We start from the raw sequence: 26394 nt of genomic DNA on the forward strand, positions 1-26394 counted from the left end.
CTGGATACAGAGAGAGAAAAGGGCAGAGAGAAAGGGAAGGTAGGTGGGTTGCTGGGCAGCAGGTCCCATCCTACCACCCCTCCTCCACCCCCACCTCCCTCCAGCCCAGAGGCCTTGGCATCAAGTGAGTAACTCCCCCCCACCTTCCCTTCCCATTCCCCTTTCCCATCACAACCCCCCACCTGTTCAGAGCCGCAGTGCAGTGAGTGGCGTTCAGCGTGTTGTGAACACAAAGCAGCGGCCCTGCAGGCCCTCCGCCTGGACCTCAGTGTCAAGACCCAGCTAAGCTGAGAGAGAGAGAGAAAACAAGGGAGATAGAGAGAGAATGAAGAGCAGCAAAATGCAGAATAATTATACCCACTGGGTAATGTGAGCATCGTTGTTACAGGGGCTGTGTGGTTGGGCTGCAGAGCAGTGAGACACCGAAGCAAGAGCGTCACCGGGGCGAGCTTACAGGGCCAGTGGGCATGTTTGGTAAACCACACTCACAGACCTCCCACTGCACGGCTGAAGCACCGTTTGTGGAAGTGCTACAGGAGATCATCTGGCTACTGGCAAGCATGTACACACGGGGGGCCAAGGCTGCTGCTTTGGTCCTACAGACTGTTTACGGATCTGATGTGGAAGTGCTGCACCTCATGATGAAAAGGGATGGATGCTGGAGAAATATCGTATATGACAAGAAAAACAGACACATCAGCCTCCACTATCAATCAAAAACTGAATTCACAGAGTGTACTGTACGCTTCTATAAGTCACTAAATATGTACAAAAATGCTCAGTTCACATCTTGTTGTACAAATTCAGTCTAATTTGGATTGTTTATGGATAATCTACTGTAAATCAATTTAAAGACCTTTGAAAATATGAATTCAATAACTCGTATTGAACTCATATTTATTTCATATGCCATCTAATTTAATTTTATAACATTTGGTGTCTGACAAACATGGAAAAGTCATTTGCAAATCATTTTCAAAACAGTACACTGTAATGTACTGCAAATTACTGATTAAACTACTCAATATTTTTAAAAGGTCTGTTATGGATGAAAGCTTGTACATTATATGTATTTTTATTGTGTTGTTTTTGTGTTTTTTACATTTTTATTTTACATGAACTTTTATTTTTTTATGAGCTTTGTCAATAAATTTGGATTGAATAATAAAAACATAACAATACTGTTAAAGTCAAACATAAAAACCTACAATGGCTGCATTTAATTTAATTGTAATTAATAAAACATGTATGAAATGACTCAAAGTCTGAACAGAATTATAATGACATCTGCAAAAACACAGAACAGAATTACAGTGTCTAACTTTTTATTTTTTAACTTTGAATTTTCTTTTTTCTGAAAGTTTTGGATAATGTCCCAGAAAAGCTCAGTGTTCTGTGCAGGGGTGTCAAATAAAAAGCAGAATTCATTTAATAGACCTGTGGGACGGAAACACAGGAAAACACACGATCTGATCTCATGCAAAGAGCTGTGCAGCCGAACATCATAATGCTTGCAGATAATGATGCATAGGGACAGATATTTCCTCGTTATGTTGAAGTTGGCTCAGCTCCCCAAATTCTGTAATGCTGTGTAAATCTCAGCTTTGGATAAGTTTTAGAATCATGGACGTTTGCACTCACTTTTTACTCTGTGTCTCTTAAAATCAAAGTATGACTAAATGTATTTTACGTCCTTGTGTTCCTGCTGCCAAGTACATGTAAATGTTGAAATGTTTACTGCACTTTGAACACCTCAAAAACAGTGCATAATATATTCAAGACTACAAATATTTAGATGAATCGTGTGTAATGGCTTTTAAAAACTAAAAATATCAGAATACAAATATCACATCACAAATCATATTGTTATACATACAATTACCTTTCTTTCATATTTTATGACATCAAGTATCAATACAAAACACTGAATGTATTTTAAGTACTTGTAAAATTTATTACATACTATATAAAATAACAATATGCAGTAATATAATTTAATTACTAACCATAAAAACACAAGTATTTATGTGTGTTTTGCAATGAAAACTCAATGCTTTAATGTTGTTTAAAAAATGTGGCATGAGTTTTTAATGCATACTGCATTTTACAAGCCTCCCAGAGTTAATCTTTTTAATTTCGCCCTCCAGAGTCATGAATAAACAAAACTACAGGATGCACAGTCCTGTCACAGAGGCCTTTGCTGGTTTTGACATGTTTGTTGTTTGAGTCCTCTTATGCCCCTTAAGAGTAAAATGAGGCTGCAGTGAAGGGCTCGTATTTATCCCTTGGCTGTTGATCAATCATTTAATCTCTTTAATAGGCTCAAATCAAACTAATGGTGCATGTAATAACTCTTTAACTAAACAATGTGGACAGTGGGGGACTTAAGTGGTGCCTTAATGGTTTCCTTCTAACTAAGCATGACAGTCCTAATGAATTTAGGGTTCGCAAACAAACTTGTGACAACTAATATGTAACGTTTGCCCCAAACGATGCCTCCTCTCACTCTGACTGAAAATCTGCATGTACTTTACTCCTCTAAGTCCCATGTTTATTAATGCATTTATGCCAATATATTTGCATTTCATGAAGGGTAATAAAACCATTTGCTAATCCAAGATAATTCACTCACTGGGGATTAGTCAGCCCTGAATTTTACAGAGTTATTATGAGATATTTGATGCCATCCTGTGGTGACTGTGGAAATCTAATTTCTCAAGTAAATACAACTTCCTATAACTTCACATTTCTTTAATATCTGCTCAGACTAATATCATTGTGGTGAAAAAAACAAAGGACGAAATCTATAAAAAGTCAGGGGATGACGTTTATATATCTTATTTATGATTCTATGTTTTATTGATGTATTAGAATAGGAATTGACAGCTGTGCTCCACACAATTAACAGTAATAATAATAATAATAATGATTTCAATACAAATCTTTGTTAACCACGACCACATTTGTGTTAACTTACAGCAACCAACTGCTTTTATGTGTACAGGAGTCCAAACTAAGTTATATTTCTAAGTTACAGATATCAATTACACTGAATCACACTGCACCAATTTTTTTGTGGTCTCACCACAGACATTTAGTTTAACACCAAAGCTGCTGCCAGAAAATACTCTCTTTTTATCACTCATCATTAAATCTATTGTATTATCTTGGAGTTTTGTTCAATGTTATTGTCTGCTGCTGCTGCTGCTGTAAAAAAAACAAAACACCTTAACACACACTTATAGATTAGACTGTCCTGGTATCCCATAAAAATAAACCTCACTGATCAAATGCATGATCACGTCATATATTTCTTAAGTAAGTCCAATTCAATAATTCCTCTTTAGAAAGGTAAATTTCTAATAGTAAAAAAAAAAAAAAGATAATCAGTATATTCAGTGCGTCTTCCCAATGGAACAAACTAACTCACACAATTACATAATTGTGTTGATTTAAAATATTTTGATAAATTAAAAGATTAAGTGTTCTTTTATGGATTTAGTAAACCATCCTACTTCTTAAGTCAAATAAACCCTTTGAGAACCCTCTTGGATTAAATGGAAAATTCATTGTCACAAAATGGAAAACAGGCCTTTCTGAGCCCAATCACATGAAAGCTGTTTTTTTTTTTTTTTTCTTGCACAGTTCCATACATTAAGTGCATTTTGGTGATAATACTTACATAGTCTACTTTTACTTCAATTAAGTTTTGACTTCTGAACTTATATTTGTTGTAGAGTGTTTTCATATTGTGTATTAATACTTAAACATAAAAGGTCTGAATACTACTTGTACCACTGACACACTGTTGTACATTAACTTGCTGGTTTAAAATATTTTAAACTCATGAAATTGTTTAAGACGCTCAAGTTAAAAGATGAGATGTCATAGATTGTTTTTGACCTGACCAGTCTTGTGTTGAAAGGTACTGACTGACGTTACCTTGAGCCAACATGGAGCACGACTGACACCTGCTGTCAGTCAGATGAAACACTCCATTCCAGTCTAACTTTTACTTTTGTCTGTCTGTCCTAAAACCCTCACATGAGCATGCAGAAAAGTCGAATGCTTATTTTTAACACCGTATTATTGAACATTTATCCAGATGAATTTCACTGAGAATCAAACTGTGTAGAAAAATATTTACAGAGCGTATGGGACACCCCTATTTCTGCATCTTGGTTTAGTCCACGACCTGGAACCCGGAAGAAGTAGTAAATATTTACATTTCAGGTCAGCTGATTTCCATCCACATGACTAGAATTAGCTAAGAATCCTTGCAACTCGTTTAAATTATTGCTCATCTTTACTAAAGTATAAATACCAGATACGTATAGTTATTTCTGTTAAGTAACGATAGTTCTTTTACTTTTATAGTTATCAACCGGTTAGCTTAGCTAGCCGTTAGCAAGACTCTTCAGGAAGCTAAAACTGAGATCTCGTTGAATTCGAGTTTGTGGAAATGGACAAGATCATTAAAGGTGAGTTAATGATGAGCTTTATGGTCCTCTGTCGTACTTGTTCTGCTAGAGGTCAACTCCCAAAGTTTACTCAAATCCTGTACTGAAGGACAAATACATACATGATAGCATTTCCATTCCACTATAAATCGCAGGCAAATATTGTACTTTGACTTCACTATTTTGATAACTAGTAAGATAAATTCATGAGTTCAAATTCATAATATATAATTAAAATCAAGTCATAAAGGACTATGTCTTAATATATTATAAATTAAGCTACAAAGCCGTGCCCCACCATTACCAGTGTAACACTGAAGGGGAAGAAATTGATCCATTAATAATTATAATCCAGTAGAATTACAAAATGGACCATTCTGCACTTTAACTGCATGTGTTTCAAGAATGTTTTATGGTGTTCAACAGAAGTGAGAATCTTCACTGGCCTGGCAATTTGATGAAAGTCCAGAGTCAATGTCAGTGTATTTCAGTATTCAATATTACGACCACTTTTTCTTCAGTAAATTAGTGAGATGAATCTGCCTTTTATGTAAAAAATAAAACTCAGGCTACAACTCTATATTCATGGTTTCACCATGCAATTTGACTATGATGTGAGCATCACAATGCATCTTTGAAAGGAAATATTTTGCCGCATCCAATGTTAAATTCAGATTTTCACAGAGAAATGGTACTTGTAACAGAGTATTATACACTGTGGATCTGAAGGATCAAATACTTCTTCTACCCCCACTCCGCTCCCATTTGGTGTCAGATTTCCTAAGGCATGCATAGATTCTCAAAATGACTTTGATTAGTCTTGTGATTTATAATTCATCAGTTTGTCTTTGAAATGAAATACTGACAAGAAAACTTGGAATAAGGATGATATTATCAAATTGTCACAGAAAAATTGTAGGGAATATTGAAAGTGTTGTTTGCTTTTTATTCCAGAATATTCCAAGTGAATAATGACTTTTTTGTGTTCCTTCATGTTAAAACTGAACTGCAGATGTGGGGGATATCCAGTCAAGACTACTGGACCACAGACCTGTTGTCAGTGCAGAGACCCGCTACTTTGTGAGAGAGTTTGAGGTATCCAACATGTTTTAACCACCTGATAAACATATGATCTTGCATCATGCTGTGTATGGAGGGACTACATTTTCCTCTGCTACTGTCCAGGAGAAGCGAGGCCACAGGGAGAGTAGACTGCTGGAGAATCTCAATAAAATTGTGCTGGAAACAAATGAGCAAATGCTGCAGACAAATTCAGAGGACATCGGCCAGCAGCTGGCGGACGTCATTGCACGATGTAAGTTTCACACTAGAGGCTTCGTTTTAAGGCTCATCTTCTATATCAACTCACCGACACCTCTCTGTTCATGTCATGGATTTTCTTTTAAAAAATTAAAACATGAAAATGTATTAAGTTAATGAGACCTTGCTCAGTCCTGAAGTTTTGCTTCACATAGTTCTTTAGTCCTGAATCTTTGACGTTTTTCTGCTCTGAGCTAAATTTAATCATTAACGCGTATACCCTCAGCCTTACCAGATGCTTATTTTTTACTGAAATGGGTTGAATGCTAAAAAACCAAGAAGCCTAAGGATAATTTGCATGTATTCATGTAAAAAGTTGTTGCTGAAATCCAATTACTATATGTAATTGGTTCTAACTGTTGTTATCACAGTGGTGGCTATAGAGGCTTTTACCCTCTCATTCTACAAAACACCCCTGTGGCTCTGCACAAAATTAAAGCCTCTGACAACCAAGTCCAGCTCCTGGCCTTAAGATGGCAGAACTGTTCTCACCAACAGAAGATGATGTCAGGTCACTGGCATCTGATAAAATGTTTTTGTGCTGGATGTGTCTTTCAATATTTGGCTTAGTTTTCAATCTTTAGAGCCCTCATAGATGTTATGATTTCTGGGTTGATGTTAGGATCGGTATCTGATCAGAAAATGCTGCTTCACTCAAAAGTACATGGAACAGAATGTTGGCCTTTGAAGAAGAAGAGGACATGCCACAGTTAGAAAAGAATGAGCAGTTACTGTTGTGGCGACTGTGTCACATGAAGGCAGATGATGATGTAAGCCCAACTACTTTTTTGAGGAGCATAAATTTGTTAAAGTAGATCTAGTTCTCAGACGTAGATGCCCACAATTGTTTGGACATGTCAAGTGATGACTGGGTACTTTGGATCCCCTGTTTACAGAGGGCCAGTCAAAGAGAGGCAGGATGAAACCCCGTCTCAATAAGGTACACTCAGGACAGAGCTAGAAAGATAAGAACTCTACGCCGTAATGCCAGGCAATCTTCTACCCATGTATGTTTAATGAATGATGATGGTTTCCTTTATTACCCAAAGGACGAACAGTCAATTTTAAGGATGTTCATCTCTTATAGTTTTCACTTTGTTGGAACCAAATTTTTCTTGTGTTAAGTCTTGACAGGCAAATTATTTTGTCCAAAATGAAAACAACTGACAGCCTGATTTTGATAAATATGTTTCTGAGCTGAAAATCCTATTTCTGCAAATCTTTTTAATGGCAGTGTTATTCATTGTACAGTAGATAAAGATAAGAAATTTAATTCCTGGATCATTCAAGATTTTTTTTTTTTTGTACTTTAAGCTTTTTCATGTGGTAGTTTATTTTCTTAGGTATGTATTTTTACTTTAGTGACTTTAAACTTTGTGTTTTGTTTGGTGCTTTCTCAAAATAACTTATGCCTTTTTTGGATGTATAGGATGAATTTCAACCCAGTTAGCTGAAAATAAATTTAAAACAGATGCTGATGTTGAAAGTTAGCACCAATTGACAAAGTTAAAGCAAAAATCATAAAAGATACTCCCAAAAAGTATTTGTTACTGGAGGTTTAGGATTTTTGCAAGGTCCCTACTTGATGGACATTTTAGGGAAGGGCAAGGGAAGTTGTGGAATGACCGTAATTATATCGTGCTAAAACTTAAGAGTTTCATGCTAAACATCAATCAAATAAATGATCTTATTAGTTTGTTTTATTAAGAACATATTCCACATTTTGCACTGTTCATTTAAAAGGAATTTGTGTGTTTTGGCTTCTCTTCTACAGTAGGAGCCGCTAATCACATGGCACAAAGAGTCCAGCAGAGGGAGCTTGAAGCACAGCAGGTAAAAACACAACCAAGGGCTTATGAGTACAGGTGGACACTGATACAGACTGAGGTGAAGATTGCTCAAGCCTTTATTTAAGCCTCTCTGTGTAATTAAAAGGGGTATTAGTTTCTTCGGCTATGTTAGTGTGATCAGTTTGGTTTGTCAGTATGTACAGTAGGAGAGTTAAACTGATAGAAAGTGATGTTGACTGAAAGCTTTAAACTTTAATTCAGTTATACAGCTTGAATTGACATTGACAGTTTTCAGCTACAGAAATGCCAAATCAAATTTGGTGTGAGAAACCCAGAAAACACTTTGCAACCTTCATTGTGTTCAGCTCTGCTTCTGGTGTCCTTTCAGAGCACGCAGCTGCAGGCGAATATGGAACGTCTGAAAGATGAGTGGGCAGAGTTTCTGAAGGAGCAGCAAAGATTAAAGGAAGAGGTGGATGAGGAGCACGCAAAGGCTGTAGGACAGCTCAGTACTCACTACAGTGAAAAGAAGAAGGACTTGGAAAAATTTTCACCCCTCTAATCTGTTGATGTATGTGAAGGAGTCACTGAGGAAACACTGCTGTGTATTGTATGAACACTTGTGTTTAGCGTGGACATGGAAGCAATACACACACTCAGCCAAAGCCAAGGCCTGCTCTACACATGCAAAATAAAGCTGTCGGCTTTGATTGATGTACTCTGTGTTTGGCAAAAACAAGTAGAACATGTAGAGGTTTTGCTCCTGCACAAGAGTCACCATTTTCCAAATCATAAATAGTAAAGGTGTGATTAACAATGTGGCATTTTAACAGGCCATCAGAATCACGGTTTTCGTTCTTAAACACATGGAATATGTACAAAAGGTCTGGAATATGTCATTTTTAAACAAGCAATCATCTGATTGTTTCTTGGCCGTGAAGTTTTCAACATTTCAAGATGTGTAATGGATGCCTGCCTAAAGTCTGTTAATGATAAATTTGCATGAGACTCAAGTTAAAAGAAACCTGAAATTTCTCACTAAGGTGAGATATTCCAAGCTCTGAAAGCAAAGATCATTTAGTGTTAAAAACTGCCTTCGGAGCAGGTGTGTTTAAAGCACAGGTGAAGTGTTGTAGAAATGAGCTCAAACAGAGCTGTTTTCCAGAACAAATCATCCCTCCCAGGCTCTCCTGTGTTTGGAACATTTGAACTCCAACATTAAATTTAAGTAAATCAACTGTCTGTGCAGTAACTTTTATTATAAAAGGCCTTTGCAACTTGAACAATCGTCACCAGCTGTTTTCTGTTTGCTTTACCACCTGCAATGTGATTTTAATGATCACAAATCCAGTATTTGTCTTACTGTGTAAACAGAAAAAGACATAAATCAGATTTCTTTACGTCTTTTCTGATTAAACAGCAGCTACATTGCCAGTACATTTATGTATGAATATATTGTAATGTTTTCCAGCTACCTGTAGTTCCTGTGTTTGATGCATGTATTTGTACAATTTATCACAGCTGCACAGCTACACGTGCTGCATGATTCTATAAAGCATATTTTAATATGAATCTAATGAAGTTATGTTGTGTTGACCTGAACCTCTGAGGTCACTGTACCACACACACCACTTTTTTTATGAATGTTTTGTTTCTGCTCCAGACAATGGCGGGTTGTTGGTCAGGTTGACGGATGGGTGGGCACACTGAGCACATTCCTGACATGGCTGAGAACAGAGTTAATCTTAGACAACGTAATAGAACAAATATTTAAAATACCCCCTCCACATCCCTACCGCACACCCCTTCAGACTGCACAGATGCCTCAGCTGTCAAATGTGCCATCGTCGTCTGAAGAACTAGCTTTGGACTTCACCTCATCCATCAGTAGAAGTAAAATAAAGTCTCAGAAAGAAAAATAAGAATGAAACAAAACAAGCTGGCAGTGAAGTCCCTCTGCTGGGTTTTTGACACATCTGACAGCCCAGCAGAAGTGAAGTCAGTGTTGTATCCCCTTTCACAGAAGCTGAGGTACAGCATTTTCCACTTGGCTAGGGGTGACCTACAACCCCTCCACCCACCCTCAACCCCCACTGTTCTCATGCAAGGCCACTTTCTGCTTGCTGTGCCTTTGCATTTACGTGTGTGTGCATAAGAGAGTGGGAGAGTCAGTGATGAGTGGCGTCAGAGAAGGACATTTCAATTGGCACATCATCAGAGATCAGAGACACGCCAGCAGATGTTTAGAGGCAGAAGGCCAGCCTCGATCTGCCCTGTGTATGTGTTTGTGTCCATGCCTTCCCTCCGCCTTGGTGACTGGGTACAGCTGTCCGTGGTAGACACAGCACATCATCAGCTAACAAGGAGTGACAATACGGAAACGTGGCCTGACTCTGCCAGCAAGGCACCTTTTCATCTGTCCGTGTTTACTTTTTGGTTTCGTTGGAAAGAAAGAAAAACAGCCAGAGTACACGAAAGGTCACTGTTAAGTCATATGAGTGTTAGCTATTCATGAGCAGAGAGTCTTAAGCCTATGCTTGTTAGCAGTGAGTGGGAGGAGTGGAGTATTTAGAAATATGAGTTACAGTTTTAATAGGGGGTCATCAGAAGTTGCAGTTACACTTGTATACTGGAAATCAACAGAACAAAAAGGGATTATTTTTTAAAGTGTGAAATTTATTGGATCACAAATTTCCCATAAGCCCCTGTTGCAAAAGTGTAAATGCTCTATAGCAGATTATGTACACAGTGTCTACCTGTTCACACACAACATAGAAGAAAGGATAGATAGATAGATAGATAGATAGATAGATAGATAGATAGATAGATAGATAGATAGATAGATAGATAGATAGATAGATAGATAGATAGATAGATAGATAGATAGATAGATAGATAGATAGATAGATAGATAGATAGATAGATAGATGTGAGAGTGATTGATTGTTCATCTCTATATGACGGCCCTGTGATGAACACATGTCTATAAAAACATCAATTTTGTTTCAATTTACTTCAGACTTGGCACATATTTAGAGGCAATTGATAAGCTGGCATCAGCACATGCATAGACAAGATGACATCAGCTGGATCAATGCCAAAATTAACTACGATACATGCGAGGGGCAGGGTTTATAGTGCCTGGCACCACTTGTTCCTTTTTTTATTCACACCATCACAAGCAATAATAGTATTAAACAGGCTGAAGTAATCTAAAGGATCTGTTGTACATTACTCAGTTTGAGTAATCCAACTGAATATATTACAAATTACATTTAAGAGGATACATTGTGTAATCTGTCGTGAAAGTACCCATTCCAGTATTGCTTGTTAAAGCTGGTATTTCCTTGTACAGGATATTATATGTCTTAAATTACACTTTCCTATTTAACGCCAAACTGGTGGTCTTTTATCTTTGTCTATTTTGCGCCAACCTCAGTTCAATATTTGCCCAGTACTTGTGTTTATGGTCAAATACCATGTAAACATTCAGCCAACCAGTTTAAACCACAACAGCAACTCAGTAAAACTCCAACTGCGAACATTCAGGTGAAAGAAACCATACACTGTAGACATCTACACAACATGACAGTTGCTTGTGCTTTTTTGCCAAACTGAATGAGGATTAAATAAAATGGGATTCAGTGTAATGTCCTTTTGGATCTTTGGGATTAGAACAACAACAGGTTTTGACATTCAGGGGAATTTTGGTTGCAAGGAAGAGCACGCATAGGCTGGAAAAATAATCTGAAAACCCAAACTGTCAATACCTGGTAAAGTCGTTAGTATTGATCAGAAATACTTTTCAGTGTTTTTCCTTTTGGCAAAATATACACTGAGGTGATCTAAAAAGATGTGACATGGGGGAGACAAACATCAAGAGGAAGCTGTCACCATCCCACATTCGGGTAAGATGAGTCTCCATGTGCAGGGAGGGGCTGGACACTGGCTGAAAATGTCCCGTTATCATCTTGCTCTGTCTGCTGCCTCGTCCCTGGACTCTCACTGCTTTGTTTTCAGCTCCCATGTCCTTTGGAGAGCAGTGTGTTCTTCCTGTTTTGAAGGGAGAGCAGTGCTCTTGGGCCATGGAGCTGCCGTTGTCTGTGCCAACATAAATGCTAAAGGAAACAGGCAGCACCAAGTCGGAGCCCCTTTGGGCAAAGGACAGCGATAAGGGGTGTGTTCATCAATGGAATCTGATGCTCTGTATGAAAGAGAGTGTTCCATAAGAAGTGAAACATAATGAGGCACGAGGACAAAAGGTGCAGATAACATGTAATGAAGGCATTTGTAAACATGACTTAAATGACTAAAAGACAGGATTGGAAACCTGGGTTTATTAAGTCACCATGCCAGATGATGGACCAAGAATTTTGGAATACCTAACATGACATTTGGACCACCATGATATGTTGCAAACTTTGGTTAGATCTTCTGCAAGTATTATGTTATTATAATGAAATTATAAACGCAAAACATGACTGACTTCACTTATATTTACATTTATGTATTTCATTCATAATTTCACTATAATAACGGGGCTCTTTCAACAGATGTAACCAAAGTTTGGAACATATCATGGTGTGTAAATGTCATTTAAATGTCATGTTTGACACGCATTTCTTGTTCATATTGAATACCTAGTTTGCAAGAGAACTGACGCACATGCATGAGGTTTATGATTTATTATTTATTGTTTATCTCTAATGTACTTCTTCCTACTTTTTTTCAACCATGCAAATTCAGACACATACTTGAAGATAGATTCTGTTCATTTAAATGTTATTTTTGTCTTATTTTGTTCTGTTTTGTTTTGTTTTTTCGTCTATATAAATAAATAAATAAATAGACCTAAAAAGCAGCCACGAACCAAAACATCTACTGATTTAAAATGTATAATAATTTTTCAACTTACAATCCCCTCAATACATTTTAATTATTCTGATAAAATGCGGTTTCTCAGTTTTTCAGCGGCATTAGATATGGCCCATTAGACAATTCACACACAATAATGCTAGGTACTATATCTATTAGGATGGATAAAAGGCAGAGACTGTATTTCCCCACAGGGATAATAAACTGAGTTAACCTTAACCTCAACCTTATTTCAGAGGCTCCATAGTGAACATGAAAACACCAACAGGATGTGTACCACTGATTCATCAATAAAAACCCTTGTAGTTTGAGAAATGGTGGTGTTTTTATGTTCAGTTAATGGTATATTTAGATGAAAAGTCACTTTTTCCTCAATTTTCTCTGTTTTGATATGATAACCTTTGAACTTGTATCTACACAATCAGTAATTAAATAGTGGAAAGTACCTGCTTTTAACTGAAAAATTCAATATGCAGAGGGCAAAATTATAATAAATAGTGATAAAAGGAAAGTTTAAATACATAAAAAAAAATTACTTAGAAGTTGAGTTGCCACAAAAATAGTTCACACACACACACACACACACACGTATATATATATATATATATATATATATATATATATATATATATATATATATATATATATATATAACACACACATAAACAAAAACATTCTCTTAAATGCATATCACTGAAATCACATCATAGTTCATTCAGATTAACACATTTTAAATTCATTAAACTTCATACATGAAATAATCAATTAACCATAAAACTATTAAGAAGCAATTTCCATACATGCTATCAATATGACGCTCCAAGGCAGTTTCTAATTATCTTCATAAAGACTGATCAAATTAACAATAGTGGTAAAGATATCCATGTTTTCATTGTTCTATATCATGGGTGTCAAACTCATTTTCTTGCCCACATACAGCCCAATTTGATTTCAGGCGGGATGGACCAGTGAAATCATAAAATAATAATCTATAAATAATGACAATTCCAAATTTTTCCCTGTTTTAGTGCAAAAAAAGTAAAATTAGAATAGTGAGAATGTTTACATTTACAAACAATATTTTCACTCATAATCTAAAAAACCTGAAAAACCATGAACAACCTAAAATTTCTTGAGAAAAATTAGATTGCAGTGAAAAGGAAATTGATGTTTGCTTTTAGGATCAAACACTGACCCTCTGTCTAGTGCCATATGTCTAGGACTGTAATTTTGTTTTAAACTATACTGTTTTTATATGATTCTGGATTGTAAACCTTTTCATGTTTAAGCAGAATCACAGCAGTAAAACTGTCCTCAGTTTTCAACATGAGATAGAAATGCATATTATTAACTAACGTGCCATACAGACAATGCAGCACAAGATGGGTTAGACGTTTGTGGAAACTATATTCACTGAAAAAGGAAAATGTGCAGTGGGCCAAAGAGAGTGGTGAAACAAAAATTATTAAGTATTATATGACATGTACTGACAGACAAGATAAATCTTTTACCTGGAGGTTATTTGAGAGATGCTTGAAGTGATTTGTTGGTAAATGTGAGATTGAACAGGCTTTAATAAATAGCAAAAGCAGATCAGAGATCAGCATTTTTAAATGAAATGCTGTAGTAGTACAAGTACTCCAAGTACAAGTTAAAACGATCTTCCAGCATGAGCATGCACAGTGTCTTTCTTATGACATGATGGATGTGGAGAAATAAAGTTTAAGCATTTTAAATGGTTAGTTTTACTTTAAAATCTCCCTCATTTTTAGTCTGACTTTCACCCACTGGAATCAGACTGGCCCTACTGATTTAATATTTTAGTATTTAGACACTTTTAAATGGTCGTACAGATACATACACTGATACACTGTTAAAACTAAACTGAATAAATTCTCCTTAACTTTAAAGTCAAAGTCAAAAGCTTTTATTGTCATTATATGAAATTAGACTGCTGCTCCAACTGGTGCATTACAAAAACAATTTACAGAATAACACACAAGCGGGAATAAAACAACAATAACGTAAAAATTAATAGAATATAAAATCTAAATCATTTAGTGGAGCATATTGGAAAATCTTCACACTACAGTACAGTACAGTGGTACCCAGTGATTGCACATTTGAGGTAATTATTGCACAAATGAAGTTCCTTGCATATTTTTATTCAGTGTATTCAGTGAGTGGTCGTGTTCAGGGCGCTGATGGCTTTAGGGAAAACACTTGGCCTTTATCATGTGTGTTTGAGGATGGGGTCAAATCTGCAGATGTTTTAGCTATTTAATTATGAGCCACGTATAAGAGTATGTAATCCTAGCTAGCCTTTATTAGAGTCCATTGAAATGGATGATGAAGAAAGAGAATGTAGTATAGTCTCTAAGGAGACACTGAAACAATCTGGTTACACACATAAATTAATTATATACATTATCCTGAAGCAAACAAGCATATGTTAACAAATGAGCAAAATGCATTATTGAAAGATTATTAATACTTCACTTATGTAATGATGCATGTCAAGTAGAAAAAAAATCATCCACATTAAAAAAAACATATGTAATATTTATAGAGACTGTTCACTACGACTAATGGTCTACAGTTATGTCATATCTACAGTCTACTCTCGTTAAACCGCCCGCCGTTATACCGCCATTTTCGCTCACCGCCGACCAAAACCATTGCACAAAAATCCCCAATGCATTCTTCCATTAGCTACCGCTATTTCCGCCTATCGCCATCCGCCAGCCCAGTTCCATGCGCAAACAACACTTATACCATTGATTTCCTGACCGTTACACCGCCAGCGTGATTGCCATCGAGTACACATAAATTTTAACAATGCACTGAAACAAACGCGCCAGACGCTGATCGCGACAAGCTACGAGTAGGTCTACGGAACGGCCACCGTTCATTTATCGCAGAACACTCAGTAGGTCAGGATGTCGGGAAGAGGACGTGGGATAAAGCCAAAGCCTCAAGATGATGGGGTGTCATTTCCCGACACGGTATAATAATGCTTAAAATGTTTCCCCACTTTAAATGATCCCTTACAACATAACAGAATCAAGATTTATTTAGAAACGCAATTAGAACGGGTTAACGGAGGCAGCATAGACATCATATAGTAAAGACATGCACATTATGGACGCAACCCGTTGTAACGCCATTTTTGCTATACCGCCAATTTGGCCGTGAACGGAAGTTGGCGGTATAATGAGAGTAGACTGTATTTTACTTTCTATGGCTTTGTCCACATTAACATGTTTTTCTAAACTGACTTTTTCTTCCTGTATTTTGACAAATATTTCTGTCCACATGACCTTTGTTTTACCAAATATCTCTGTCCACACGGGATGTAGCTGCTGCAAAAGTTTTAACCATGAATGTGAAGCAGCAACAAGTTCAGTTTTAAACTATTATATATATTTCGACTTGTTTTGCACCTTACAGTTCAATTTCAGCACATTACAGTTATTATCCAGATTCTATCCAGATCTATTTATAATGTACAGTATATAGTGTTTGCTCTAGTGTTGCATTTCTTTTTTTCTTTTTTTTTTTTTTACTCATGTTTGCTGTGGTACTCTATTGTTATTGGATGAGTGATATGCTGCTGTTACACTGTCATTTCCCAGTTTGAGATAAATAAAGTACATCTATCTACACTGGAAAAAATCGAAATCTTAACAAGTATATTTTTCTCATTTCTGGTCAAAATATCTCATCACACTTAAAAGAAGACACAATCACATAGAGTAACTTTTCAGTGAGATATAAGAACTTATTTTTAGACAATAGATCTTGAAAATCTTATTTCAAGAAATCTTACCAAGATAATTTTCACTTGTTCCATTGGCAGATTTTTTTGGCTTGAATTAAGGAGAAAAAAAAAAAAAAAATCTGGCATTAAGCCAAAAAATCTTCCAGTGGAACAAGCAAAAATTATCTTGGTAAGATCTCTTAAAATAACATTTTCAAGATCTGTTGTCTAAAAATAAGTTCTTATATCTCACTGAAAAAGTTACTCTTCAGGTGATTATGTCTTATTTTAAGTATGATGAGATATTTGGACTAGAAATGAGAAAAATACACTAGGCAAGATTTAGATTTTTGCAGTCTATCTATCTATCTATCTATCTATCTATCTATCTATCTATCTATCTATCTATCTATCTATCTATCTATCTATCTATCTATCTATCTATCTATCCATCCATCCATCCATCCATCCATCCATCCATCCATCCATCCATCCATCCATCCATCCATCCATCTATCTATCTATCTATCTATCTATCTATCTATCTATCTATCTATCTATCTATCTATCTATCCATCCATCCATCCATCCATCCATCCATCCATCCATCCATCCTAATCTAAATGTACCTGAGGTGTTGGTTCTGTTTGTTGATGTGGATTTGTCCGGTCCATCTCCTGAAGGTATCTGTGCTGACTTTGATCTACTGCAGGTCATACACTCTGACTTGTACACCTGGATTTGATGTTTCAGGTGCAGCTTCATAACACAAAGTAATGATAGACATGAGCAAAATGGAGGGTGAAGCCATCATTGTCTCATCTCTCCATTTTCCCTGAACACATGGATACACACAAACCAGCATTTTAGTAAATCCTCACTTAAGAAAGAGTTTTGTGACTGAAAACGCTGTTCACATGTGGAGAAAAATATCTGTTTTGCTAAAATATCCGCTTTAGTGTGGACCGGGCTAAAGATAATCAGTCAAATGCAGCTGATGCTTGACATTTAGTTTCACTCCTCCGCTTTATTTTATGAAAACTAATAAAATACCAGTGGAGTCTGAACTTCCTTGAAGAAATAATTAAAACTCATATGATCTCAGAGGACTGCTACAGTTTCTGTGAAGCTGACAGCACACTTGGCATTACCAAACATTTTCTTTTTGGCCTGATCACCTTTCAGCTCAGTTGACTGGTGAGATAAAGCAGACCTGGGAGGAACTCACTTTCACTATTTTGTGTTGGAAGAAAAGGAAGTGAAGAGGTATTCACCCTCGCTTTCCTGACAGCTTATGAAATTTCGCCCTCTGCATGCTCACTCCATGTTTTTTGTGTAACATGACGGGCCCCTGTTACTCAATTACTGAGGGGTCCGAAATGAAAATGCCAATGAACAAAAGCACTGGGCTTCCAAGTTAATAACGCAGTATAACAACACACCAGGGAGTCAGTGATGGGTCCTGGGCGGATGTTGCAGGTGCTAATATGAATTCTTTGGCAACGGCAAATGTTCACCCGGTGGATCGCTAAGTAAGAGAGGGAGTGCTCGCAAAGCTGCAGTAAAACAAATTAAGAAATTGATATTTCTCTAAGGGAAAGTTGCAAAGCATTCTGGATAGTCTCAAAGCTTGGCAGCCATGAAAATGAGCACTGGGTGGCATATAAAAGCAATCAGTGGAAAGAACAAGGTTGGAAATTAAACGTCCCACCTTTCACTGTAAATGCCAGTGTTCCCTTATTAGTCAGCTCGGGTATTCTCCCTGGTAAAGACTGACACTGTTCCATGTCAGTTTTATCCTGTACAGTAAACAGATTCAGTCCCATACCCTCATCGAGAAGGGATTTCCAGACCAGATTGCTGTGTGTTTCTTACTCCGTTGCCATCTTTTGTCTAATAAAGGCCTGTCTAATTAGCTGAACCATATGTGATGTTGAGCGCCTGTTCAGTTTCATCAGACAAGCTTGCAAATGCTGAGACTCTGTGTTCCTGTCAGGTCCAAGAAACACAGATAAGAGTCCAGCAACAACAAACACCTTCCTCAGTCAATCACATGGCGAACAATAGCCAGAGAGGATGCAGAGAATGGGTTGTCATCAGCCACTGGCCACCAGCAACAACAAAATGTGTTGTCGTCTAGATTCCTGAGGGTTGGAGGAATGTCTAGGTTCTCTGCCAACCACATATCTTCTCTTCTCAATGCCTTTGAATTTCTCCTGGCAGGTATTTTTCTATGCTATCTTTATCAGACACGTATGTACTTTTAATGATGCTACACTCAGACATGGTACTTGGTTTGTCTTTATGTACCTTAGCAACAACAGGAGTAACATTAAGTAGCTCTCTGGACGTCCACTTAGAGTAAGTTAAGTAGATTTCACTGCAGTCAATTGACCTGACTCCATTACTGAACTTCCTGCCAGCTCATTGCATTGTAGATTTACATCTTCTTCCCTTGAAATGTTCCTGTTTTCACATTGTGGAATAAAAGGAAAGGTTTAAATCTAATTCACTCATCATGAGAAAACCATTTGCTATGTGCCTTTTTGATCAGTTATTTATAGCTCATTGTCTGGGTATTGGTTTAAGGAAATAAGTCATGGAACAGAGAGGTTAAAGGTAAGCGATATTAAGGATGATTCAAGGCCTGGGTGTAGGTCTGTATAGTGATTGAAGAAGCAGAAATGTTGCAAAAAAAAAAGAAAGAAAAAGAAAAAAAAAAAAAACTCGGAAAACTGATGACGAAAATGGTCATAATTTTCATTTATGTTGTTTGTTCTGAGTATGCGCCTGAGCATGACTTTGTCAGAACCTGGGATACACTCACATGGCTTCTCCAAAAGAATAAATTCCAGATCCTGATTTTCAGATCAGACGTTATAAAACAAAATGAAAATAACCTATTCTGAAAAAAAAAACCACTTAGGCTGATGTGTTTTTCTCTAAAAAAAAAAAAAAAAGGTAAATTAAGTCAATTTGTTGAAAATACAGATGGTAACAAATTAACCCATAAAGACCCAGTGTGACTTTTGTGGTAGTTCTCAGATGAATTTTTCTCTCTATTTAACCTTTCTTAAGTGATTTATCACAATTTATTGTAATATTATCCTCTGTATTTTGTGAATTTTCAGTGAAAATCCAGTATTTTCTCATATTTAATTTACTGATCATGTAGATGTTCATATAAGCTCAGATTAAAGTTGAGGGATATTATATAAAAAATAGAGACAACTGATGAAAAACTGACTTTTCAGCAAATATACCAATAACTGAACATAAACCAAGTGTCTCCATCCATTATCATTTATCAAACTCCATGGGTTTTACTGGTGAATCAGTGTTGTAGAAGATGGCAGTGTTTCCATTTTCACTATGGAGCCTCTGAACATCCAAATGGGTCATATATGATGACTATGAAAAGACGATAAACTGCATTTTATGCCAATTATTTCCATGTATTGATAGGATTAGTGGCTCAATAGGTATTAAACAGTTTACATCAGTAGATGCTTTTGGTAGGAGGTGGATGTTTGAATCTTTATGGGTTAAATAAGACCTAAAGTCTCCATTTAATTTTCAGCTTCAGCTCTCCTTGGTATTAATTCTTCAAGTCCCTAAACTCTCCTGTATATGGATGACCACCAGTTTTCTGAAGATATTCCCTCATTTGGTGTTTGATTAAATGTGAAGGTCAAAGCATATGATTCACTTCAGAGGCATATTTTTGACTCTCAAAGACCTAAACAACCACCCAAAGCATCTGACATAGAATGTGTATTAACTTCTGAACCACTTATCCTATCAATACTTTAAAATAATTTCTCAGGTTGTCACTGGTATCAGATATGACCCATTTCAGAGGCTCCATAGTGAACATAGAAAAACTGCCATCTTCTGCAACTTTGATTCACTAATACCGTAAAACCCATATAGTTTGGCAAATAACAGTGGTTGTAGATGCTTGTTTCTATGTTCAGTTAATGATATATTTTGTCAAAAAAAAAAAAAAAAACTTTTTCTTTAGTTCTTTGTGACTGAGAAAGTCACAATTTCTCAACATGTAATGTTCACGCTGAAACTTTATCTGACAGACACATGATGTTTCCTACTCTCCATTTGCAGTGATGCCTTCAAATACCAAGGAAGTAGGTTTGATTCTGACATTGGTGGGGACACAAAAGTGCTCCAAGGCAGCACTCCTGAAAGTTGATGTTTTTTCGCATTTGTGATCATAATTTCACGTCATGTAGAGCTGATCAAACAAGCAAACAATCATAGTCAGTCGGTTCTAGCCATTTTGGCACCCTAGGCGAGATATGAATTTGGTGCCCTCCCCCCCTTAAAAAACACACACATGCACACAAACACACACACACACACATACATAAGTGTGTGTGTGTGGGGGGGGGGGGGCACAAAGAGGAGATACATGAAGCATGAGAGGAGATGCGCAAATCAGCCAGCAGTAAACCACATAGAAACATATAGTATCAAACAGCCAACTAGCAGTAAACCATATAGAAACATGAATAAATCAGATAGAAACATTTATGAACCAGCCAACTAGCAGTAAACCACATAGAAACATATAGAAACCACATAGAAACATTTATAAACCAGCCAACCAACAGTAAATCAGATAGAAACATATATAAACCACATAGAAATAAATATAAACCACATAGAAGCATGTATAAACCAGTTCAGCAGCAGTAACCGACACACCTTAGCAGATATCTCATATCTTAATCATCTACAGTTCCATTATTAGCCAACTTTGCTTCATTTCAGTTCAGCTAGCTGTTGCTAGTACCATCAAACTTTTTTTAACATTATAAAAGGTTACATACCTCTGTAATTGGATTATTTTTCTGCCTCCTCTTCTCTCCTCTTCTAAACTGTGCAGCTAAGGCCTTGGAAGGCCTTTTTATGGTGATGAACTCTCCATCCTTTGCCTGGATGTTCAGCTCAGATTGACTGTCATTCAGCTCAGCTCTGTCTCTGCCACTCCTGCACATGCTCAGTGAGCACCGGTCTGGGAAAGCTCACCTAAGAAATTACAGGGGGGGTTGTTGTTGTTGTTGTTTTGTTTGTTTGTTTGTTTTTTTCTTCCTCTCATTTCTTTATTTTTAAGACAATTAATTAGAAATTATCATGTTATCAGTTATCAGCCTATGCCACAAACCGGCCCTGCACGCACAGACACACATACGCACGCGCATGCGGGCAAACAGACACATGTACAAATGTACATGTAAATGACACCTCTGATATTCAAATCCGTCTAGCTGACCTGACCCAGGCAGAACAAATGCAAACATGTTCACAACTTACGCTAAGCGGTTGGAGATACGAACTGCCTCCTGTCCGGTCCAACTTTTTTTTTTTTTTTCCTGTCGTGTCCCACTAGCGGGTAACTGTAGCTTTTACAAGTAGATGGAGTAACAGCGGGGACGGCCAATCACATGTACGATAGCAAAACCGCAGAGCCAATCGGAGAGTGATAATTAGATTAGAGGCGGGACTTCTAGCAGAGACCAACCATTAACCCTTTGTGTGCAATAATCTTTGACTAAACACCACAGACAGCGGATGTATTGGTAAGGACAACACAGTAGTGGATGAATACTGGTAGGGACGTGTCCCTAGCGTCCCTATGCAATTCTACACTCCTGTCAAATACCCATATCAGGCTTGTACAAGTTGCATGCTGTATATCATGATTGGTTTCAAAATATTTGTGAAGATTTTAATTCATCAGAGAAAGTATTCTCCTTCAGTAAATGGATATAAAACAGTGACAGAGGCTCCTCAGATACCATGTTCTACAGGTAAATCCAAACAGTTCACTTCCACTGAAGGAAGGTGAATAAATAATATAAATCTGATATAGCTTTAAAAAGTCCATAAAATATGACACTGACTCTTAGTGAAAAGGCTCAACAGGTGGCCTCAAAATTTGGAGATGTTTGCTAGAGACATTTCCAAAGCCCCATGTACTGTCAGTCATCTGGACGTCCTCAAAAAGAACAAAAATATGCTTTCTAATATTATGGCAACATTTATCTGTCACATTATCCATGTGTTATCCAGAACAGAGTCCTTAAAAACCACATAAACACACAGCAGTGTATCCTGTAGCCATAAATTCACACACATCATAAATTCCAGAATGGTTGGGGGAAAACATTAACAAGATAGAAAAATGTGAGTGTAATGACTATAATGGGATTTACCTTTAACAGTCTCCTCTCAGAAGCTTTTTGGATGGAGTTCAGTTCATGATAAATAATAGGTGTTCCATAAAGAGGATTACCCCAACAATTTTTTAAGGAGCTAAAACTGAGAAAAAGATCAGATTCCAATTGTGGTGAGCATTTCCCAAAGCTAACTAAGCATAAAAAATGAAAAAAGACACTTGTGTCCCATTGTCAGTTTAGGGAAACCTGGACACAAGAATTTCTCCCCTGTTGTTCTCAGAGCAAGCCCTTTGCTCTCGCTGAATGATCTCACAATGAGATCTCCAAGGAGCATCTAATATCCCACCTACCTCAGCCCCTGGAACTCAATAAATCAATCAGTTGTGCTTTACAAGCCTGCGTGTGTGTTACCCATTCAGGAAATAGAGAATCCCTGCTGTAGATCACAACTAAAAAACCATCCTGACTGACAGAACAATGGGAGAGACAGGAGCTGAAGGTGATGCATGATGTTGTGTGTGAACATTCATGTGTAATTGCAAACTTGTTGTGTAGATGTGTGTGTGTGCGTGTGTGTGTGTGTTTTCATCTGCAACCCTGGAACAGCTCCAGCACATAAGACCCCATCTGAATGTGAGTCAGATTCTCATCCTGGCTTTCTCCTGGGAGGCTTGGGCTCTTGGCAGAGGAATGCATGGGAGTGGGCTTCTTCAATAAAGGCAACTCTCTTTCAGGGCCCCGGGACGGCCCTGGGCTTTACTTTTCATCCTTAGCCTCTCCTGTCTCTCTGAACCCGAGTGGGCTTCTGCTGCTGCTGCTTCGTTTCAAGCATAATGGCTTTACCTTGAGGCTGAGAGAAAAAGACAGAGGGTGGGAGGGGTCCAGAGCTAAAATTATGACTCACCTTCTGCATGCCCATGTTAAGCGCTGGGTATCATGACATCTTGTTAGAGCTCAGTGTAGTTTTGCCTTTCATTCAGCATGAAATGGAAACAAACATATTCCAAAAGGGACTCAATTTTGTCCAAGCTAACACAGAAACAGTGAACAGTTCTGTCTGTGTATGTGAAAACAGACGTCCACCTTTTATGCGAAGAACAGACAGTATTAGGTCACTGGTTTGTTAATTCTGAAGGAAAACATATGTATAATAAATCTGCAAAAAAATTCCTTGATAACAACTTCCAAGCCTTTGCTACCTCTCTTTTAATGATTCAGTCAATGCATAAATTCAACCTTTCACTCATTGCCATGCACCCAATAGGGTCGTTTAGTCCAAGCAGATGTGTTTGAATGAAGTACAGCAAAGCTTTTAAACAGTCATGATATGGAAAGAAGAGTCTGAAAGAGACAAACATTAAATGTGAATTGATCAGAAAATTAAAGAACAGAAAGTATGACAAAGTGGGGAAATTTAGAACAGAGAGAGGGTAGAACAGCAGAATGGAGTAACTAATCTTACAAAGAAAGGGAGGGCAGTGAAAGAAACAAAAGCAAGGAGGGAGGAAGAGTGAGATAGGATGTGAGGGATAGACACAGAGGAGGGAAGAGCGGTCCCTGGCCTGTGGATCAAAGCAGGCAGTGAGCTGCAGCTCCAGGACGGTCCTCCCAGCACCTGCTGCTGCCCCACGGCCAACTCAAACACATTATTCCAACAGACACACTGCTTAATGGCTTCTGTGGAGAGACCTTTACCAGGTCCATGACTGCCTCTGCAGACTCTCAGAGCTGCAGAACTGGAGCACACAAGCACTCAAAAGCTTCCTAAAACGTGCTCAGAGTCAAGGCGGACACATTCATTCACACACCGGCAGCCTTCCCGTGTGTGAGCCACAGGATCAGTTTATTACACAGCAGCTTGGAAATAGACAAATCCTGACAGAAGGTACCCACAGAGGAGTTAAGAATTATAGATACAGGAAAGGTCACATGTAGAGTAGAACATCACACCTGGTCCACACATTGTGCCCCTTTCTGCCCGCTTTGTTAACACGACCAGGGTTATGATTGGACTTGAGTCAATATTGAGCAGAGAACAAATCATCCTTAGAAAAACAGTAAACATCTGTTTTGTGACTTGGCCACCTCTCACTGGCAATGTCAGCCTGACCTCAGCAAGGCTGGGCCCCTTTCACATTTTCCAGGAGGGTAAGCGGGAGTACCAGTAAGTGGGTGACAGCATCTGTAATTTATTTTTTTTCAAATGTGGGCAAAAATAAAAACAAACTTTGACGCATTGAAAGCAGGTAGTCGGGTGCTCTTACAGACCTTTGCCTTACGTCCAAAAAGAATAAAATCATCAACAGCCTTTAAATACGGTTTTTGCCCTGGCGTGGTGAAGCCTCATTGGTTATCGTTGACGTTTATGGCTCGACTCATGTGAAATACTGTCTGCTGAAATATCACTTTAGAGCCCACTTTCCTCGCTGCTTCAAGCCTTGATGGCAGTTGTTTGATTTGCGTGTTGTCAGTGATACCTGGATGCAGCATATTTGGAAAAGCAACATGGTGGATTTTTTGTCTTGAATTCTTCAGAATGTCATTGTCTATTGATTCTTATGGGGAAACTCTGCTCTATGAATGGAGTTCATGGAGTCCAGTATAGAGAAGGTTTAACAGGATGGATGAATCACCCAGTCAAATCCCAAGATGATCATTGTTAATAGGTGGTAAATTAGGTAGCTATTAAAAAAGATAGGAATGTATTGGTCTTAAGTAATAAACTTATGCACCATTTATTTACATGATAGTACTCAGTTTAAGTGGTGGTGGAAAACGTATCCAATTACTTTATTTAAAGTACCAATACTACACTGTCTACTACTAATACTCTGCTATATTAATTACTTTTATTAACATTATGAAAAACCACAGTAGACATTATTATATTATTATATGTGATGTTTTTTTATTCATATTATTGCTGCATTAATGTTTTGGATTTTGATGTTGTAAATTTTTACATTTGAGCTCATTTTGACGTTTTACTGAATACACTTTTGGATAGTTTAACCCTCAAAGACCCAAACAGCCACTGCTGACCAAAAGCTTTAAAAGATCCACATTGTTTAAACCCAGTGCTACTTTTGTGGCAGTTGCCAAATGGATTTTTCTCTCTATTTCAACTTTCTTAAGTAATTTTTCACCATTTATTATAATATTATCCTCTGTATTTTGCATTTTTCAGTGTAACTCATGTATTTTTCACTATATTTAATTTATTGATCATGTGAACGTTCATTATAGCTCAGAGAAAATTCAATGATTATCATAACAAAATGGAGAAAAATTTGGAAAAAGTGAATTTTCAACAAAATCTATTATTAAGTGAACATAAACCAAGGGTGTCCATCCACTGTCATTGATCCAACTCCATGGGTTTTACTGGTGAATCAATGTTGTAGAAGATGACGGTGTTTCCATGTTCACTATGGAGCCTCTGAACGTCCAAATGGGTCATATCTGATGACCATGAAAAGATGACAAACTGCATTTTACACCAATTATTTACATGTATTGATAGGATTAGTGGATCAACAAATATTAAACAGTTTAGATCAGTAGATGGTTTTGGCATAATTCAGATAAAATGCAGTTTTATCAGCAGTTTTCAGTTGCATCAGATATGACCCATTTGAATGTTCAAAGGCTCCATGATGAACAAACACCATCATCTTTTGCAGCATTGATTTACCAACAAAACCCATGTTGTTTGGTAAATGGCAATGGCTATAGATGCTTATATTTATGTTCAGCGAATGATACATTTCACTGAAAAAGTCACTTTTTCTTTTTTTTCTTTGAATTTACTCTGAGCTTTAATGCACATCTTAATGGTAAGTAAATTTAAAAAATATCCGAGTACAGTATTACAATAAATAGTGATAAATCACTCAGGAAAGGCAAAATACTGAGGAAAAAATCATTTAGTCACCACAAAAACAGTTCGAGGTCTTTAAGGATTAATTCACGGTAATACATCATATTGT

The 26394-nt window shown here is 37.3% G+C and overlaps 1 protein-coding gene across 1 annotated transcript; it reads left to right on the forward strand.

Moving 5' to 3' along the window:
* Window positions 1-4216: 4216 nt before the first annotated feature.
* On the forward strand, window positions 4217-9155 carry bloc1s5 (biogenesis of lysosomal organelles complex-1, subunit 5, muted). The gene is made up of 5 exons (XM_030123824.1): window positions 4217-4481; window positions 5473-5555; window positions 5646-5775; window positions 7555-7613; window positions 7959-9155. The coding sequence occupies exons 1-5, from the start codon at window positions 4463-4465 to the stop codon at window positions 8130-8132; spliced, it is 465 nt and encodes a 154-aa protein (XP_029979684.1). The 5' UTR covers window positions 4217-4462; the 3' UTR covers window positions 8133-9155.
* The last annotated feature ends 17239 nt before the right edge of the window (window positions 9156-26394 follow it).

The sequence above is a fragment of the Sphaeramia orbicularis genome, chromosome 20, assembly GCF_902148855.1.
Source record: "Sphaeramia orbicularis chromosome 20, fSphaOr1.1, whole genome shotgun sequence".
NCBI lineage: Eukaryota > Metazoa > Chordata > Actinopteri > Kurtiformes > Apogonidae > Sphaeramia > Sphaeramia orbicularis.

What these genes read in the sequence shown, in the direction of transcription:
- bloc1s5 (XM_030123824.1), top strand. An exon ending in ACTTTGTGAGAGAGTTTGAG is followed by an intron (nt 5,556 to 5,645) that starts GTATCCAACATG and finishes GCTACTGTCCAG; the next exon opens with GAGAAGCGAGGCCACAGGGA. An exon ending in GGGAGCTTGAAGCACAGCAG is followed by an intron (nt 7,614 to 7,958) that starts GTAAAAACACAA and finishes GTGTCCTTTCAG; the next exon opens with AGCACGCAGCTGCAGGCGAA.